This window comes from Eublepharis macularius, chromosome 2 (genome assembly GCF_028583425.1).
Source record: "Eublepharis macularius isolate TG4126 chromosome 2, MPM_Emac_v1.0, whole genome shotgun sequence".
Classification (NCBI taxonomy): Eukaryota; Metazoa; Chordata; class Lepidosauria; order Squamata; family Eublepharidae; genus Eublepharis; species Eublepharis macularius.
In genome coordinates, this window is record NC_072791.1 from 198,385,853 (window position 1) to 198,404,866 (window position 19,014).

The 19,014-nt window shown below is 42.8% G+C and overlaps 1 protein-coding gene across 1 annotated transcript in view; it reads left to right on the top strand.

Moving 5' to 3' along the window:
- MYO3B (myosin IIIB) overlaps nt 1-19,014 on the top strand; it is a 307,149-nt gene that overhangs the window by 106,105 nt on the left and 182,030 nt on the right. Inside the window, 8 exon segments of the mRNA XM_054972682.1 lie at nt 185-289; nt 3,667-3,750; nt 5,899-6,101; nt 9,086-9,184; nt 11,331-11,445; nt 14,730-14,856; nt 14,969-15,179; nt 17,006-17,153. Coding sequence (XP_054828657.1) covers nt 185-289; nt 3,667-3,750; nt 5,899-6,101; nt 9,086-9,184; nt 11,331-11,445; nt 14,730-14,856; nt 14,969-15,179; nt 17,006-17,153 — 1,092 coding nt within the window.

Below are 19,014 nucleotides of genomic sequence, written 5' to 3' on the forward strand. Positions count from 1 at the left end.
CCCATTGCCCAAACATCTCTGGTCAGCAGGAGGCCCCCTGCCAGGCCATGGATTTAAGCAGATGCTTCACCCAAGCAAGATTTGATCTGGCCCTGAGCGGGAGGTTTGAAGGCATGTTCCTCTCCCTTCAAATTCTTATCGAGGAATGTACATTGTGATTTGACTGACACCTGTTCTCATTTAGTTTTCCAAGCTGTACCACGGTGTGAAGCGTTCTACAAACCCACCTCACATATTCGCTTCTGCAGATGCAGCTTACCAAGGCATGATTACTTTTAGCAAAGACCAGGTATGAAAACATTCTCTTCTTTGTCTATGTAATACATTGGGTTGAATATGAAAGGATGGGGCAGCGTGATCATTGCTGTGCTGATGCTTTTGCACTGTTGCAGTGGATGGAAGGGGGAATGGGCAGGGGCGGGGACTGCAGCTAGCTGCACGGGCAGGGCATGCAGACACTGGCCCTGCCTGCCTCTCCCCTGGTTGCTGCTTTACCCCCAGCGGCATATATCTGCCCTAAATTTTGTTGAGGATCTCAGTCTCCAGAACATGTTGCTCCTACTACATGGAGGAACCGATTCTGCCCCATTTTATTTCTGTTATGCAATGCTGGGAACTTGGGACTGGGGACAGCGCCTGGAAGTATCAGGCTCTGTGACTGTAAGTCCCAGAAAAAAAGAGTCATTAACTCTGCCATCACTCATTGCCATGGTAAAACATCATCAGAATAGTTCTAATATAAATGTAATGAGGACACAAATCCAATTATATGGCAACGGTTTTAATGAAAATGGAGTACAACGTTGCAGAAACTGAAGTGTGTATTTTTGGAAGACTGCAGTCTTGTGTTACTATTGCACATGAAGTGCTGCACAGAGAAATGACTTTGGGGTATAATAAATGATTGGGGCCGTCGTCACACGGGCGTTTATTCCGTCAAATTTCCATTATGTGGCGCTATTGTTCCTATCGGCGCCATGATGCAATCTTTTGTCAAATACCGTCTCCTCCCGCTTCGAGTTGTTCACACCGTAGCGCTCTGTGCCGTCATTTTGAACGGGCACAGAAAAAACTCCTCCCCCCCTTTTTTTTTATTTTTTTCCCGCTTTATTGCGTTATAACGACATTACATCGTTATAACCAAACGTTAGCCCAACCCCAAAAGAGCAGGATAGGTTGGCCAAGTTTTCCCGCCCTGGAAGCAGCTTGAACATTGGCTAAGATTGTTTTTCTTCCTAATTTGAACATCCATAAATATACTCTTGTTCTGAGAAAAGCCCCTGTCTGACGTGATCCCCATCGCCGAAGACTCAACCATGGCTCCACCGAGTGAACTTGTAGTTCTGGTGGCCCAACTGGTTGTTTTGATGGTTCAGAGCACGTTCACTCTGTGCCATGCACACCTGCGATCCCTCCATCGGAGGCGAAGGGCAGCGGAAAGACTTTTTCGGTCTATGCTGCTCGAGCAGCATAGAAAGAACACTCTTTCATTGCTTTGTATTTTTATAATACTATGACGTTATAGCGATATAAGGACTTTTTTTTTAAAAAAAAAAAAAAGGAGCTCGCTGCAGGAGAGCGCGAAAGGGCGTCTGGGATAACGGGTCAAGATAAGAAAGGGAAAATTCCATCATTATGGGATAGAAATCGATGCCGGATGGTCACACGGAAGCAGATTATAGCGCAAAAATTGAGACCAGAGGAGAAATCTCAGACTCGCAACAGTGCCAGAATAAGGTGGGAATTTTGCGGTAGATTGCGCAATTTTCGCGCTAATTTTAAGCCCGTGTGACAACGGCCTGGGTTTTTTATTTTTGGAAAGTCTTCCTTTTTTGGTGTTTGTAGCCTGACGCATAGTAATCCAAAGTCAATGTATTTTTATTATTAAAGCATTGTAAAAAAAACCACAGTAAAATAAATGCATGGATATGGCCCTTTAAAAACAATGAAAATGGAAAGTCTGAATGGAGAAATAAAGTCTGTGTAGTCCGAGAGGATAATAAGAAGCATTAGGGAACCAATTTTTCTGAAGGACCGCTGCCCAAAGTGGCACTGTTGATTCTTTTTCTAAGATATTCCATGAGCTTCAAAATACGCACGATGTGGCCACCCGTGCAAACAGTAATTATGCATTTCGATTCTAACCACCAAAACTGTTAGTGAATTTACTTTGCATTGTGATGTCCTCTCAATGCCATGTCATTGGTGGCTGCTGCTTCAAGTGAGTGGAAAATTGTGAAATGACACGAGATCACAATATGAGGAAAGTTCTACTAGATATTAGAGGTGGGGGATGATGGCTGTTTTTTGGCAGCAGACACTGGCTTAGAGCCCGTGAAAAATTTCCACTCTCCAAAGGGGAGGTGATTTTCACTGATCTCCCTCCTTCTGCTATAGACCTCTGACACCCCTGTTCCCCACCAGCAGCATTTTGGTGGGAATTTTGGGAGGACAGCATTTTGTTGGACATGCAGGGAGGTGAGAAAGTCCTGTTCTGCTCGTGGAAATCCTTTCCATCAGTAGATATTTGCCATTCAAGCCAAGCCACGTTTGCTATATCATCCAGTTTCTCACTGAACCTCTTACAGTGCAATCCTCTGCAGTTACTCCAGTAATCGATTTCATTGAACTTAGTAACTCTGTGTAAGATTGCATTGTTAAGGTACTACCAAATATTTAATGAAAATGCCCTCTACGACCCAGGCCCCACTGACTGAAGTGACAATGAAATAACCAGTGGGTAAACAAGTTGATCAAACATGGCATTACATGCATGGGTTTGTATAGAAGCAAATACAGAAGGTATTCCCAGTTGTGGACTTCTTGAGATAGCGTGGTTGTGGGTCACCTGAAACAGGGCCACCTCCCACCAGGGCAGCAGGAGAAAAGTAAGCATAAAAAATGCCATCAGGCTAAACAGCATGACATCACTTTCAGGGAAGATCTCGAAGTAATGTCACAGCTCTCTTAAGAATTGTCAGAAACTTATGGTTTTACTTTAGAGTCTCCAGCAGTTCCTAGAGAGGTGTGGCCCCACGTCCAGTTTTCCCTAGAAGTGATGTCACACTGTCGTCAACAGCACCCCCCCCCCCACAACTCCCCCCCCCCCCACAACTTCCAGTCCATGCCCGGCAACCTTACCCTGAAATATCCCTGAAGTTAACATTTCTGAAGTTAACGTTTCTCATTTGGCTTACTCCTGGTTGGCCTGTGTTGCTGTCCATGTGATGATAGATTAATTGGGTATAAAAAAATGTGGATTGACTTTTGTATGTTCCCAATTTACATGTTTGTTTTATCTATAAATTAACATTTTAAAGTTATGTAAGCTTATTGCTTAAGCAAAATTAATTTGACACATAAGATAACTTCATGGGATTTAGGTTTACAAATCTGAGGCTTGGCTTATATTGGCTTGTATCCCTCCACTCTGTTCAGTTAAGTATGGAGTCTTCCTGTAGTAGAGGGAGCCTTCCTCCAAAGGGGGAAGTAGAGTGGGAGGACACAACCCATTAAGTTGGTCTTGATTTGTTGAAGCCTACGAAGCCAGTCAAATCTCAGATGCTCCGTTGTCTTTACTAGTCGGTTGAAGTGCATATAAATGTTGATTAAAGTTTATCCGCTAAGTGGTAAGCTAGGTATCTCTTGCTCTGTTTTGTGTGTCAGTGCATTATCATCAGTGGAGAAAGCGGTGCTGGAAAGACTGAAAGTGCCCATCTCATTGTGCAGCATTTGACCTTCCTGGGAAAGGTATCTATCACCTGCCATGTGACACAAGTGTTTATGTTGTAAAGTACTGTTTACTTCATGCATTCATGTTGATAGATATTACCTGATTGCACAGGCAACCCAAGTAGTGATATTTATAGGTTGCCAATAAAACAGCATGGAATCTGAGGTGCACCCCAGGGACCTTTTGCAGTGATGCAGAAAATACTTGGACACAGTTTTTGAGTTTTGTATGTTTTTATGTAAAGAAAGAGAGGCAAAGGAAGCAAGGCATTTGTCATGATTAGTTCTTAATACATTGATAAAATGTGTGCTAAATTACTGTGCCCGACAAGCCAATTTATAAAAGTGACAGTTTCGACAAATGTTCCTTCATGTAGCCACAAATAATCACAAGTTTACTATATCCTTTTGTCCTGCATATCATAGGATACATTTTATGATATGCATGTTCTGTGGATAGGCCAGAAGTTAGTTCTTTCTGTACTATACTTTTAACAGAAAGGTTTGCATTAATTGGATAGTCCTTTCCAGTTTCAAAGCTAAAGTGTGGATTCTGCAAAAAAGGATTCCTTCAATACATTCACACCCATCAAAAACTACTTTTGTTAGTATGTGAGAGCTACAAGAACTCTGTAGTAATCCGCAACTCAATAATGTCAATGTAATTGAACGTTACTGGTATGATAAGGTAATGTGAAAATTCTACTGTTGTTCTTTCCGTTTTCTCTGCTCCCCACTTTTCTGAGCATTGCCAAGTTCTGCACTAGCACTACAAGGTTTACAGTGCAATCTGAAGGACATTTCCCTGAGAGTAAGCCCACTGAATAGATCTGAGTAGGATTTTGAGTAGACCTGCCTAGGATGGCATGGTTGGTTTCCCTTGGATTTATTGCAGAGTTAGGGTATCGTATTACAACTGTATATGCAAAGAATACTGGCTACATGTCAACTTATATAGCAGTCAGCATTCTGCATCAGATTTCCTGAGGAACAGTGTCAATTCTTGTAGTCCTCTGGCCTCTTCAGGGCAGCTAAAGTCAAGCTCAAAAATTTCCAGCTGTTGGTTGGCCATCCTGCAAACTGCAATATTGCAGCAACTCTGTTTCCTACCTTCCACTAAGTAAAGGGCTTTACTTTCAAAGAGAGGGGAAGAGTGATTTCCCGTATTCCTGCTCAGTCAGGGAATATCACCCCATCCTCCTTGGCCATCAACAGGCAACCAGCTTAATTCATAATGGCTACCTAGGAGCCAAGTACCACAATTTTAAATCATGGAATCAATATTTGACTCCTGGGAAAACAAGGAAGTCCTGCCATTGCACAGTGTTCGGGGCACAAATACAATATTCCCTTCCCACTCTTCTAGTGCATCTATCCACCCTTTTTGCACAATTCTGCTGTTGCTCTATCATGGCCACCTAACAGGAATGAAGGGAAAGATTGGGGAGTTCAAAAGGAATCCTCTTTTCTTCTGCAGCCCTTCTCCCAAAATCTTCCCTCAATACCTTCCCCTTGAAAGTGACAGGAGATGTCAAGCAAAACAAAGGGATGCAGAGAGACTACCACTCCTAAAGGTAGTCACTAGTCAGTATCAAGAGGACTAAAAGGAGCCAGAGAGTGTCACTGCTGCATTCTCTATAGTATTTCTTCAGCATAGAAATAGGAGATTGTCCCAGAGGCCCTGTGATGTCACAGGGTTGGGGAAATCTTGTTTCGTGGCGGTCAATCATTTCTGATTAGAGGTGGGCACTTTGTCAGGCAACAGACATCTAACCACAGCACCCCTTGATATTGGTTCAGCCCAGGGCTTTTTTTCTGGAAAAAGAGGTGGTGGAACTCAGTGGGTTGCCCTCGGAGAAAATGGTCACATGGCTGGTGGCCCCGCCCCCTGATCTCCAGACAGAGGGGAGCTTAGATTGCCCTCCGCGCCAGCAGCGCGGAGGTCAGTCTAAACTCCCCTCTGTCTGGAGATCAGGGGGCGGGGCCACCAGCCATGTGACCATTTTCAAGAGGTTCCGGAACTCCGTTCCCCTGCATTCCCCCTGAAAAAAAGCCCTGGTTCAGCCCATGTCTCGTACAATAAACGTAATGGTTGGGAGATTTGGGACCTTATTGCATGGATTTATTTCCTGGGGGATTCCTTCTCGTTGATTATGTTCTATAAAGGCCAACAATCGTGCTTTGCGGGAGAAAATTCTACAAGTGAACCCTCTGGTAGAAGCCTTTGGCAACGCATGCACTGCAATCAATGACAACTCCAGTCGGTTTGGAAAATACCTGGAAATGATGTTTACGCCAACAGGAGCCGTAATGGGAGCAAAAATTTCTGAATATCTGCTAGAAAAATCCAGAGTAATAAAGCAAGCTGTGTAGGTATAAATTAGACTGTTTGTTTATATATATATGTATTTGTAACTATTGGCAACTTCACTTCAACAATCGACACAAAAAAAATCAAGCAATTTTGAACACAGTTACTGCTAAAAAAAGCACACTGTAGATTATATACAGGGAAACTTACAATGCTGCACATTCTGCAGTTGCTGGTGTGGTTGCGACATCGGTAATTGGTTGCAATGTTCATGCAGAAAATGCCTGTGATGGCAGTAAAATGTCAAGCAATAAGATGCAGAAATGCCCACTGTGGCAAGGCTCATCGGACATGTTCTATGAAGCAGACATTAGCTCAAGTTTTTAATTTGATTCTTTTCTTTAGATAGGGTCCTGACAAAATTTACCATGGGTGGTAGGACTTCCATCCATGGAGCATGACTTTCTCACCTCCCTCTTACGACTGCAGCCTCAAATACCCCTGGAAATGCTGCTCCTGCAGGACGGGGTCTCCACGAACAACATGAGGAGAGAGATGGAGAGTTGCCATAGGAGTGGGGGGGATCAATAAAAATCACCCCTCCCCTTGCACGCTAAGATCTGATTGACGGGATCCAGCCCATTAAGGGCCAAGCCAGAAGTGATGAATTACACTTGAATGGCAAGTGAACAGACTCACATGTATTCCTCCCTGTTCACTTACACTCCACTCAATCCGCTCAATCGAGTGGAGCGCAAGTGGAGCACAAGTGAACAGAGAGGAATACATGCGAGTCTGTTCGCTTGCCATTCAAGTGTAATTCGTCATTTCTAGCTTAGCCGTATAGCCTGCTTTTCTTTCAAGCAATTCGGAGCATAGATAAGCTGGAAGATAAGCCTTTTGACAAAGATCATCCCACTGTACCGCACTGTGCTCTTGTTAAGAAGGGAAATCTTCTTTCAGTATCTTCAGTCCCTAAAGCCCAGGCATGCGCTATACTTGCAGCCCTTTTTGGTCTTCACAGTTTTGGTGCTCTTACCTCTCATATTGGGAGAATAGATCACATTTCCTATTGATACGTTCATTTACCATATGTATGTATTTCCCTGCTTTGGTTTGTCTGGTTGGAACCCCAGGTTTGTTTGGGTATATGTTTGGGTGTACCAAAGCTGCAAAGTAAGTGTGTTGCTGATAGACAAAGCAGGCATTGGGGTGGTGATAGTGTTTTCCACTGAGTCAGTCTATCAAGGTCAGGATTGTTTACTCTGGCTGGTGGCAGCTTTCCAGTTCTCAGGTAGAGCTCTTGCAAGTTAACAACTACCCAGTCCTTTTAACTGGAAATGCTAAGGACTGAACCTGGGACCTTCTGGATCCAAAGCTCTGTCACTGAGCCACAGCCTCTCCCTGAGGCTAGAATTGCCAGTCATCGATGCAGAGAGGAGTAACTCCCACTCCGTCTCCTGTTGCCCACTCTTACTTCAGTATGTTACGGGGGAAACATGGGAGCCAGGATGGCATCATGCAACATTATTTTCAGCCACATAACTGGAAATGATGTGACCACATTGTGGAACACTCTCGGATTCCTCAAAACTCTTCTACCATAAATTTTCACGGAATGTATACAGCATACCAAGGCGTAGCTGGAGATGACGTTGTAGTCAGAAATGGTGTAGCCAGAAATGGTCATGGGACACCATTGCAGTGAATCTCTGCCGCCACCACCCAGACTGCCAGTGGTTAACAACCAAGAGCGAGTAACCCTGTCCGAGCCATGACGATAAAGCAGTGTTCTGACTCATTGTGTATTTTGCTGCCCTTAATATGCTTTGGCTCAGGTTACCTTTAAGAATGGAAGAGGCATCTTTGGTAAGGTGCAGAATGGAGCAAAAGCTTTGGAACAATTCTTGTTAAGTACCCCTCCCCCCATTTCACTTGTATCTCCAAATCCACGTCAGAGTTTGCATACCTCCGCTGTTCTGGTTCATCCCATTTTCAGACAAATATGCCCGTATTCCTCACCTAGACACTCAAAGCATTCAGATTTACCTAATTCCTTTGAAACTGCAAATTTTTAATTTTAGGTGCTCAAAGGAAAACAAACATTCCCAATCACAGGTGTGGAGTGTGTATGCATAGGCAGCTTGTATGTGAGTAGGCCCACGTGGGCCAAAGTGCATAAATGGGGGGAGCACCAGCTCTATTCCTGCTCCCCCTCTCCTCCTAATAGCCTTGTATGTGGGTTTATTGCACGTATAGGGATACTGGATGCACCAAATGCAATGCCAAGCTATGATTTGTTCTGACGTCTGAACTGACATTATTTGCCAGGCAGAAATCCATGGGTTGGACCCTGCCAACTTTTTTGCTTAATCTTCACCAATGACCTTCTTTATTATTGTTGCCTCTATGCCACATGGCTTTTGGCCATGCAAGTCCTATGATCTCCAGCATAGCCCTTTGGGGGGGAGGGTGTCAAAGGGAATTCCTTTCTCCCTTGATATCAGTGGAAAAGTTGGTTGGATCCTACCCCACAGTTTGAAACTGTTTTATAAACAGTCAGGGCTGGGCTTTAGGGTTGAAGTCCAAGAGCCCTGCTCATGGGCTCAGCAGAGAGAGAGCTCCAAAAGCAGGCTATCATTTTGCATGTTGAAGTACATTTTACCATCCAAATTGAGGAAGCATAAGGCATACCTCCAGAGTTTCCTAATGGTACTACTGTTTTCAAACTGCAGCATGGGCAAACTGTGAGTCAGTGTTACATGTGAACTGACCCACTATATCGCCTGCTGGGCCAGCAATTGTATGTCCATTCTTGCAGCAGGATTGTATGATAAATTATTATCAAAAACATTATTTGCATGCATAAAAAGAAGGCTACATATATATGGATAATATATTTATCTTATCTGGTTACATTAGTTTGTTTTGCACTTTGGACAATCGTGCTTCCCAGTCCTGCTTTCCACAGTACATTCAAGGCCACAGATTAACAGACTCAACTATATCTATATGTTTTATAGCAACTTTTTTTCCCAACAGAGGGGAGAAAAACTTCCATATATTTTATTATATTTATGCTGGCCTTTATCATCAGAAGAAACTCTTCGAATATAAACTGCCTGAAGAAAAGCCTCCTAGGTAACTATTACTAATTTGTTTTTAATGTCAGCTGTAATTGGCTATTGATTAGTTCTGGCTTTTCATGTGATGCTTGAGAACCTTTCTTCATCCTTTCTCCATCTCTTAAGGAGCCCTTGTATCAAGTACTCAAGTACAAAATGGGATGAGCCAGAAAGATTGCTGTTACTTTTAACTGATTTAACGGCACAGATCAAAAACAAATGCATCTGCAATTTTTTTCAGCTTTAGTATTTCATCTTCTTTTCGAGAAATGGTTGATTACAGAATTAATGGTTTGTGTTAACATTATGCAAACAAAACCAGATGAATTGTTTTAAATGTGTACATTATTATTGCCGTAATTAGCATATTAGGTCAAAGTCTGCCTTTGGGTATGCTAAGTGTGTCATTCTTGAAGTCATTGGATTTTTTTTTTTTAACTTTAAGGCTGGACCCAATCTGGGCTGTCTTTGTTTTCTAAATGAAACTTGTCTTGGTTAATAATAATATCAGGAGAATAAGCAATTTTCTGGTCATTGAGGGGGTGCTGGTGGGGGAAGGCCTGTATATATTCTCCAGTTGTAAGAATAAAACACACTTCTTGCTGCTTTGCAGACTGAAATATATTGGACTTGTTTGTGATACCCTTCTCAGTGGGAAGCCAAGTACCAAGCATCAGAGATGGAAACAGATTTTGACCACAGTACAACAAGTACTTTTCCCATAGATGGGAATGACACCATTCACTTAATGTGGGAGTAAGAAAAGGGAGACTTAGAAATACTGTTGATGTCTAGATCGGCCCTCCTCTGCCTTTGTGACTTTCGTTTCCTGGGCAGAGGGAAGGATTTGCTCATCCCCCAAGAACTGTGATCAAACCTGCTTCTGTCTGCATAACCTGACCCCTTTATGCCTGACCCCTTTACCATGTTCAAATGTGACAGCAGCCCAGGAGATGGCTTCTACATATTCAAAAATTACAAACTGGGAAGAACCTACCGTTTATATGGTTGAATCCAGCAAGTGTTTTTGTTGCTGAAAAGGGGTAGAAAGACTACCCAAATGGTTGTGATGGGAATAGGGTTACCAACTTTTGAACAAACCCTTGTAGTTGTGCCTTTAATGGCCAGATATCACTCGCTAATTGCTTGCAGTATAAAATTTATCTTGGAAACATTCCCCTGCGGATTTCTGCACATCAAATTGTTCTTGAAAGCACAAGAACAGGCTACTTTTTGTTTTACTGGACAGTTGGCAATCCTTGGTGGGAGTCATGGGCAAAAGCTATGGGGGGATAGGGCTTGTGAAAAGGGAAGGGAATTGGGCAAGACTGAGAAGAGAGTAAAAATACCTGGCGGGATCCACCCTGTTATTTATTGCTGTAGATAGCTATCGTATAATTTTGGTTACTAACTGAATATTGGTTTACTTCTGAAAGACAAATTTGATTGAAATCAAGGGGATTTCCCCAGGGGTCATTAAAAAAAAGAGAGAGCTGAAGGAACTCATTAGCATAACTCATTAGCATATGCCACACCCTTGCCATCTCCGGAAGTGTGTCATTAGCATAACGGATTTGCATATGCCACACCCTCTATCATCACCTATCCCGGCTGTTTTGGACCCAATCCTGGCCATTCAGGGCCAAAATTAGGTCCAAAATGGCAAAAAGGGGCTGAAAAATGCTGAAAAGGGGCCCAAAATGGTCAGAATCGGACTGCTGTTGAGCAGGAGAGTGATCCACCACCTGTCAGCGGTCCGATCTGGGCCATTTCGGGCCCCATATGACTGATAGTCCGGTGGGCGGGGCCACCTGTCATGACCTTTTTTGGGGAACTGCCAGAACTGCGTTCTTGCGTGTTCCCCCTCAAAATGAGCCCCGGGTTTCCCTACTCTGCAGTACTTGGCAATACCGAGCTTAATTAATCAGGCTTAATTTGAGTCAGACCTCAGCCCCTAAACCTTTCCAAAGGCTCCTCAAGATATGATGTAAAGGTGAGACGGTCTCTGGATGAATGCGGAACACCTTTTTCTTTACTGTGGAGTAGGTCCGATGAGCCTGTTGACATGGGGTGATTGGGAAATTGAAGTCAGTGAGTTTCATTTACAGGCAGGCTGGAGCCCCAGCACCTCCTTTTCTGAAATTAATTCCTTTTTTATTTAGGTATATTGATAATGACACTGGAAGGGTGATGTGCGATATTATTAGTAAAGAATCTTATGGAACTCAGTTTGAAGCCATTCAGCATTGCTTTAGAATCATAGGGTTTACTGACGAGGTAAGTGCTGACTTTTCAGTCAGCTGCCCAAAAGGTAGTATCTTCCTGTATTTTGTGCATTTTTTTAAATTCAGGCTTGTCAAGAAGGTAAGTTTATTTCTTCTGGGGAGTGCCAGCAAGTACATGGGAATTAAGTGCCAGGCTGAAGTCCAGTTCTGTACAGTCACAGCTATATTCTCATTTTAAAACCCTTTTTTCCCCGTTTCTCTCTGATAGAATGGGAATTTAGCATACTAGCCAAGCAGCAAAACTGGCTGAGCCAAGTATCCTTGGATTTGGTGCAATTGCAAGTGATGTTGATCGTTTGGGTGCTACACAGAGTTGAGGGGAAAGGCAGATATCAGAAGCTAAGGGGTCATGTAGAGTTCAGAATCATGGACCCATAATATGACTTCTGTGGCAAGAAAGTTTAAGTTTCAAGAATTCTTAAATTCAAGGATGGACTGCCAACTGCAAAGTTAGAACTGGAGGACTCTAGGCTAAGGCCTTCTGAAGACTGGGGTTAGATGATGTTAGGCTCACCATTAGCCAACTCTGCCAGTCAGCCCTTTGCAAAAATCCTACTCTTGTGGTGCATTTGTGTGGTTGATGACAGCAACGAAGACTTGCTGCTGTCAAGAGCAACCGCTGTGGAGGTGGTGCTATTATAGGGTGCCAGCTCCAGGATGGGAAATTCCTGGAGATTTTGGGGATGGAGCATGAATAGGGCAGGGTTTAGAAGGAGAGGGACCTCAGCAGTGTATAATTCCATACAGTCCACCCTCAAAGCAACCATTTTCTCCAGGGGAACTGATCTTTGTGGCCTAGAGAGCAGTCGTAATTCTGGGAGATCTCCAGCTACCACCTGGAGGTTGGCAACCGTATGCCATCAAGGAATGAAATTTGGGGTGGGAACTCAACAGCAATGTAATGCCACAGGCTCTACCCTCGGAACCTGCCATTCCTCCTGGAGATGTGATCTCTGTAGTTCCAGGAGAACTCTAGGCTCCACCTTGAGGTTGGTAACTCTAGCAAAAGGTCAGAAAGCCAGAATGCTCCTGAGTATACTTAGGAGCATTATTTGCTGCTGGAGAGTATTTATTTATTAAAATATTTATCATCTGCCTTTTCTTGTGGCTCTAGACATTTTACAAATCAAATAATTATCTACTTTCCCTGACTTAATGAATTGGGCTGAGAGGCATACAGTGCAATTCTGTGCAGAATTACTCTTGTCTCGGCCCTCTGTTATCACTAGGTTTAGAGTGTAGTAACTCAGCATGGGATTGCACTGAATGTGCATGCCATGCAAATTATATGGCATGCTCAGGAGTGTCTAAGCCTTTGCGATTAGGGGCCTACAAGGTCCTCTTGTCATCACTAGCAAGCTATCTGCAGCACCAGCCTCCTTCCCTTTGCCATGGAAGTGCCAAGCCATCAATCAGTGGGATTACTATTTTGAGAATTTCCTGATCGGTAAATATCGTTTGGGGACTGTTCTGATTAGTCACAGTAGCCTCAGAGACAGAGCTTTACCTGGGATTGGTTGAATCCTCTAATCAGTCTCACAGAGGAGGCTGACTTAGGTCAGATTCCATTGCCCATAAATACCAGGGAGCATTTTACTTTTGGTCCCCCTTTTGCAACAGCATGACATAACTTTGCTTGCGAAGGAGAGGAACTGGCAGGGAGAGCTAGAAGCACCTCTCTGTGATTTGCTGTTTTTCAACACGCTCTGCAAAAAGCTTAGAAAGAGCAGTTTTCTGAGAATTTGCTCAGGATAGCAGGGAAAAACTGAAATAATTGTGAAGTGAGCTTTCCTTTTACTGATTGTTACTAGCAAATTGTATTCTATCAGATAATTGGGTCCGAGAAGCGAGTAACAAGCATCACCTAAAGCTCATCAGGCTCCAAATCTGTTTTATCCAGTGAGCCTCCATAATCTGTCCTGATTCTAGCCAGGCTTCCAACAGGCTCCTCCTCTGATCTGCCTAGTTCTACTTTGGCTATGTCCCTGGACCACTGAGAGCCAAGCTACAAGTGACGAATGACACTTGCCTGGCAAGTGAACAGACTCACGTGTATTCCTCCCTGTTCACTTGCCATTCACTTGCTCTCCACTTGATCAAGTGCCAGGCAAGTGTAATTTGTCACTTGTAGCTTGGCTCTGAGTTTGCCGTGTGTCTCCCTCTACCAGGATTGAGAGTTGCCAGCCCCCAGCAGATTTCTTGCGGGGTGGGTGGGGGACAACTCACCAGAATAGTCTTCTGCAATGTCATAACATCATTTATGGCCATGTAACCAAAAGTGATGGCACCACATTGCTAGATGCTCTAGAGGAATCTTAAGAGAGTCCAGTCATGCAATCATAGCAGTTCCAGTTACACAGCCAGAAAAAATATCATGATGTCATGGCACACTGAGTCTCTCTGCATGAGACTCCTCAGCACGTGTTGGTCAAGTGTAGGAAGATGCAATGTTAACTGGGAAGCGTAGTTTTAAAAGACAGCTCCTTGGAGGGTTTGTTAATTTCATCTTCACCTCCTGGAAGGCTCTGTCAATTTCACCTCTCCAGTCTAATCTGTATGGGATCACAACAACCAGAGGGCAGCAAGGAATGGAAAGGTTATAATGGTCTCCAGTGTATAGCAAAACTTTTGCCCTGCTGCCGGTTCTGTCTTTTTAAACTACGCTTCCTAGCTAACATTGCATCTCCTGACATGTGTTCTTCATGTGTCAGATGTCTTGTGTAGAGAAGCTCACTATTCCAGCCCCTATATTCTCCCCTCTCCCCCACTGATGACTGGAGTGAGGGTGGGGAATGGGGAGCAGTTTGCCTGCCCCCTCTGGGAAATGGCAGTGCTCACTGCATCTGCTGTCTTGGTCTTGTCCAATTGGCCAGACTCAAAAAGGCTGTAGTCCTACGTTAAACTCAAAAAGGCAGTAGTCCTAATTCATGTTAAATTAGGAGTGGAAATGAAGCTATGAAAATTGGGCCTGGAAGTAGCAAACGCTGCATAGAATCTCACAGGAAAACAGGGTATTGTATCATGCAGCCAGCTTTTGGCCTGGGATTCCAGTCTTTATAGACCTGTGTTACCATGAACGTGCATTGCGGTCTTGTCTATATGTGGCTATGTGGGATAGATACTATGCAGCCTGATAGATCTGATACTTCTGACTGGAAGTTATCTGCAGCTTCCTCAGGATAGCAGAATGTCCAGAACTGAAATGGTTGGTGTTGGGTTCAAAGTTTGCTGCCTCAGAGTTCAGACTTTAATAGTTGCTCTTCTTGTTGCCTGCAGGAAGTGCATTCAGTGTATCGAATTCTGGCTGGGATCTTAAATATAGGAAACATCGAATTTACTGCCATTTCCTCACAACACCAAACCGATAAAAGCGAAGTGCCGAATGCCGAAGCCTTAGAGAGCGGTAAATAGTCACTGAAATCTGTAAATTTTTGTTTAAAACCTGGGTACAAGATTATCCAGCTATGCATAAGATGGCTGCCAATGTCAATTTCAGTTTCTTGTGTCACTTTCAGCTGCTGCCCTGTTGAGTATTGGCTCAGAAGAACTTCAGGAAGCGCTTACCTCACATTGTGTTGTCACACGCGGGGAGACCATTATCCGAACAAACACAGTGGACAAAGCAGTTGATGTGCGAGATGCCATGTCAAAGGCGCTTTACGGTCGACTCTTCAGTTGGATCGTAAATCGTATTAATACCCTGCTACAGCCGGATAAAAATATATGGCAAGTGAACACGTCAACAAACAGCGTGTGTGCTGGTGGCATCATCTTGTGTCTATATATTTATTTTATTTTACAGGAGGAACTTACTCTTTATTTTAGATAATGCCTTTAAATGGCCTTCATGCTGAGAGTCTGCATTTTTGTTTCCGGGACATTAACTCCAGTGTTTTTCAAAAAAGTTGACTGGGATTTAACCAAGTAGGTCAGTGGGGATCATTGTAGGGTTAAAATCTCATCAACTCTTTGAAAAGATACTGTCTTGGATTCAGACTGACATGACTGTGGGCAAAAGCTTTTGCCTGTGGAGTATGATTTTCCTGCCTCCCTTCTCCTATAGCAGACAAAAATATCCCATACAATCCTGTTCCTGGGAGTTCCCTCTCCCCCAGGATCAAAATTTGGGAGTATGGGGTATTTGGGGCTGCTGCAGAAATGTTAGCCTGGATCCCACACAGAATGATGCTTTTCAAGTATATTTTATGGTAGAAAAGCTCCTGGAATCTTTTTAACAACAAGATGACAGCTTACAAAGCATTTAACATGGTGGACTCACACTTTAAAACGGTCTACTAAAATGAATCTAAACTGGCTTAGCTGTACATATGGAAATGGAAGTGCTTTATGGACTACCAGTTTGATAGATGCAAACCGCATCAAGATCCTAAGGAATAAGAGAAGATCGTTTAACGATCTATTGATTAAAATGGAATCTTTGCTGACAGGGATTTGTATGGATATGTGAAAATGTTTGATAATAACATTCAGAGAGTCAGTTCATGGTAGCCCGTGCTCATGGATTCATCCATTTCTCCAGGAGAGCTGATCTCTGTAGTCTTGAGATCATTTCTAATTCCAGAAGATCTCCATGACCCACCTGAGAGTTGACAACTCTAATTATATGAGCCATCTTGGGCAGACATATATGGATAAGTGGCAGATAGATAAAACTATTACACAGTTTAGAAGGACACAAAGGCACCTTTGATTTGTTTGGCTCTTTACTCTGCATTCTTAAGAACATTTTTCTGGGGGTAAGCCCCATTAAACAAAATGGGACTTATGTCTGAGCAGAGAGTTGTATGATATTTATTTTAGGCTGCTAAACATTTTATGTTCTTTTTGGTTTTTAATTGCTGTTACGTGTTTAAAGATTTATGATCTGACCATGTTTTATTTTGTAAGCCATCTTGATAAGGTGCTCTGGAGAGAGTTGTATAAAAATATATACATTTTCTAAATAAATACATAAAGAGTAGCATCACATTTTTTTGAAAGAGGTGCCAAAAGTTGAGGTCTTCAGAAATATGGAAACCCTCTCCACTAGTGTAGGTTGTGTTTGAAAGGATTATTCAGTGGAGACGGAAAAACATTCTGCATTTTCTCAAATGCATTCTCTTAATGTATTTTTAGCGCTGAGTAAGCCTTTTTTAATGACAATACTCACAAGTACTGATTACTAGTCCGGGCAGGGGGAGTGTCCTCCCAAGTCTTGATCCTCGTGTGCTAGCCTGTCGCACTCAGCCAGAGTAAGAGAGAGTGGATTCCATCAGCCCAGTGGGCTCTGCAGAGGAAGGGGGGAATTGGTGGAAATTGGTGCAACCTTATGTACTTTTTATATAAGGAGTGCTGGCACTTTTTAATTTTTAGCAAAAACAAGTACTGAGATTCAGCATAGGGTTTATAGGTTACGGAACTCAGCTTTGATGAGCCTTGGTTCAGATTAAGATCTGGTTTTAGAACATATTTTGGTGTGTGTTATTATTACTTTGCCTTTTCGTTTCTCCAAAGTTGTTCAGTTATGAACTATGTCTGTTTTCCTTACCCAGCAAAGCTAAAAGTGGCATGAATGTTGGGATTCTGGATATTTTTGGATTTGAGAATTTTACAAGAAACTCATTTGAACAGCTGTGCATAAATATTGCTAATGAGCAGATTCAGTTTTATTTCAATCAGCACATCTTTGCACTTGAGCAGGTAAGATACCCTTCACTGGAACTGGTTAGCTATGACGTCTGTAAAGTAGAGTTTGCGGATTATGAAAGATATGAATGTTAGCCAGTGACATTTCTCCATTTTTTCCCTATGGTGTGACTCTTTCTTCTCTTACAGCAGTTTGATGAATATTTATCACATCTTTGAAAATTAGTATTTTCACCATGTGGGAGGAGAAAACAAATTTGTCTCTTATCAGAAACGGATTAATCCAGGTTTCATGTTTTTTGCAACATATAAAGCTGCTTCTGGTTAAAACAGTATGAAAGGATTATATTTTATCTTGTAACTCAGAGCAACCACGATTTGAGATACTGTGAGGCAGCAGCCTGACAGCATTTTAATTACAGGGGACCCAAGGATCTCAGCATTTCTTGTGATACCTCACAGTTTCTGTTTCAAAAGTCTCAAGAGGGGCATGGATGACCCCCTTCGCAGACCTTTATTCAAGAACCTTCACAATCCTCTGCCTGGATCTCATTACCATTGCTCTCTGTGGTAGGTGGGAGATTCCTTGCCTCCAGCGGGCACTTGCCACCACCACTCAGCTGGGCAACTGGAGGAAAATGGTGGAGAAATATGGGAGGCAATGTGCCATGTACTGACCTGCTGAGGTCAATCTCTGTGCACCCGAAAATGCATCACCAGGGATGCTCTAGCATTTGGGCAAAACTCTATGATCAAACCATGAGTTTAGAGTTATGTTTAAACCATAGAGTTTTGACATAATGCTAGAGTGTCCCCAGTGGTGCTTCTGGGTGCTCTGGAAGTGATGTTGCCAGTGACATCATTATGTCATCAGTACAGCCCCCCTTCCACCAGGTAAGTCTCCCTTGTGCTGACAACTACTGTATGGTGCTAGGGTCCTAGCTGAGGAAGGCACTCAGATTTCCTGCTCTGAATTGCTTTGTCAACTCCGTCCTGATCCATCCATGTTATAATTAGAATTGCCTTATTTTCCAGTTGAGTCTGTTTTCCTGTTTGGCCCATTAGCTGGTCTTTCTTCCCAGATTTCATTTATGAAGAACTAAAACTCTACGTATTCTAGATCTAGAGATAGAAGACAAAATGTGCAGAGTTTGTTGCCTAATTTTTAAAGAGAAATCAGACCTGTCCCACCTTCCATTTCTTCTAGCCAATGAAAGAAGTAATGGTTATGACTGACATATATGGGAAGCTTCCCTTTTGCCACCAGCTGTTTTTTCTGAACTTGCTTTATCTGAGAGACTGCAGTACCTCTCATCTTTCTCCTTTCAAAATATTTTAAGGGGGAAAAAATCCTCTTATAAGTTTCAGCATCACGGTACATTAATCTTGAGTGTTATTGCCAGTTTCTTAACTGTTTGTGGAGAGAAACTCTTAGACTCAGTATCACTGACATCTTGTTGGGAAATATTTGAGATGTTTAAGGCTGCAGTATTAACTCACACTTGTTTGGAAATCCTATTTGAATAGATACGATTTGCGTGTAATCAAATATGGCTATCACACATGTTGAGAGAACTGCACTTAAGAGTGATTTCCTTTTATGCACGGATGGATTGTAACATCTGGGAAGGGTTATACTGACTGAGAGAACTTTCCAGCCAAGTAGAAAGTGCCTCATTAACTACTTAAAACATTTTAATAGTTCTAAGTTGCCTAGAGAGCTTTGTCTGAGAGCGCAAGGTAAAAATGCTTTAAATGAGTAAACACTAGGGGAATGCACCAAGACAGTTTCCATTTCCATTCCAGAATAATTTGGTTTCATTACTACTTTTTTCTGGGTCGGCTGGTACCAGCTTAGAACTGATCCATTTGATTTTTTCATTTTCATTAGCTTCAATCTGTTGCGCTTGCATTG